Source organism: Lipotes vexillifer, unplaced genomic scaffold (assembly GCF_000442215.2).
Source record: "Lipotes vexillifer unplaced genomic scaffold, Lipotes_vexillifer_v1.1 scaffold1261, whole genome shotgun sequence".
Lineage (NCBI taxonomy): Eukaryota > Metazoa > Chordata > Mammalia > Artiodactyla > Lipotidae > Lipotes > Lipotes vexillifer.
In genome coordinates this window covers 1,378,211-1,379,685 of record NW_006796548.1, presented here as the reverse complement: position 1 = coordinate 1,379,685, position 1,475 = coordinate 1,378,211, and the positions used below count along the sequence as shown (strand labels likewise).

Genomic DNA, 1,475 nt, shown 5'->3' with positions numbered 1-1,475 from the left:
ATGCAGGGGACTCGGGTTCGTGCCGCGGTCCGGGAAGATCCCACATGCCGCGGAGCGGCTGGGCCCGTGAGCCATGGCCGCTGAGCCTGCACGTCCGGAGCCTGTGCTCCGCAACGGGAGAGGCCACAACAGTGAGAGGCCTGCGTACCGCAAAAACAAAACAAAAACAAAACAAAAAATAACAGAGCACCTATTTTTAGGGGCACATTGTGCCCAGTTAGAAAACTACATGTCCCAGTATGGCCATGTGACGATGCTTTGGCTAATGAGATGTAAGCACAAACGTGCCAGACTTTCCAGGTAGTCTTCTTAAAAGGAAAATAGTGCACCTTTCTTGCCTTTTCCCTCCCCACTGTCTGGAATGTGGACCATAATGAGGTGATCTTATGATTAGAAACCAAGTGCTGAGAGGATGGTAGAGTAGCCTTGAACTGCCTACTTTGCGACTTAGTTTTCACAAAGAGAGAAATAAATTTCTATCGTAAGTCATTTTTTTTTCTTTTGTTATTTGCAACTGAGTATAATCCTGATACATTCCCATTGCTGTTAAAGTGGCTTGCTTGCCTCGCATTTGTAAGTCTGAATCCAGATCTTCCCCCGGTCAGAGCAGTGGGGAACCAGCAAAAGAAAGGCACTTTCAGGCAAAAAAAATGCTGGGCCTCCTTCCACAAATTGTAAGTAACGAAGCTACCGGGAGGTAAGAATGGGAGGTGGGCCTAGGAATAGTTTATGAGCTCACAGAGACCACTGACTGTTAGATTAAGGGATTTGGACTTTGTTTTATAATTCTCTTGCAGATAGGGGGACCCCGTCTGTCTTATCTAGTAATGCCTCCACTTAACAGATGCTCAATGAATATACTCCTTATTAATTAAAACTTAATAAACAACAACAAAAGAAGTGTTGGAAGTTGGACCAGCTCGTAGTCACCATCTGATTTACCCTTATCTGCTTTTTACAGATGGAGTAACTGAAGTATCATTTGCTGCAAGTGGCAATCGGCCCATCCTTGAGGAAAGGCAAACCGAAAACTCCACCTTGCGGATGACGGGGGTCGGGGAGAAGGTATTGTAGCAGGAGGTCTAAAAAGCACTTGGGTTACCGTCTCCTCAAGATGGAGGTCCTGGAATCACCTGACCCCCGAGGAGGCGGAGCTCCGCTCTAGCACGCCCAGCACGCCCCACCCCGCTCGGCCCCGCCCAGCGCCCCCATCCGGGCGGGGCGGCGCGGCTTGTGAGGTGTCTTCGCGAGGCGCCTGCGCAGTGGGCAGCGGCGCGCGGGGCGGAGGCTTTATAATCAGTCGCTACCGTTCGGTTTCTATCTCTGGGAGGGCGGCTGAGGCGGCGGCGTCGGGACGCCGGCTGAGGGGGCGCTGAGGCGTGAGCTGTGGCGGCGCTAGGCGCCCCTCGCTCCTCGGTCTCTGGGGGCCATGGGCTCCGAGAAAGACTCCGAGTCGCCGCGGTCTACATCCCTAC

General features: G+C 52.3%; 1 protein-coding gene across 1 annotated transcript in view; it reads left to right on the top strand.

Moving 5' to 3' along the window:
* The first annotated feature begins 1,429 nt into the window (after positions 1 to 1,429).
* RNF19B (ring finger protein 19B) overlaps positions 1,430 to 1,475 on the top strand; it is a 24,968-nt gene continuing 24,922 nt past the window's right edge. The window contains 1 exon segment of the mRNA XM_007468697.1: positions 1,430 to 1,473. Within this exon segment, the coding sequence (XP_007468759.1) occupies positions 1,430 to 1,473 (44 nt within the window).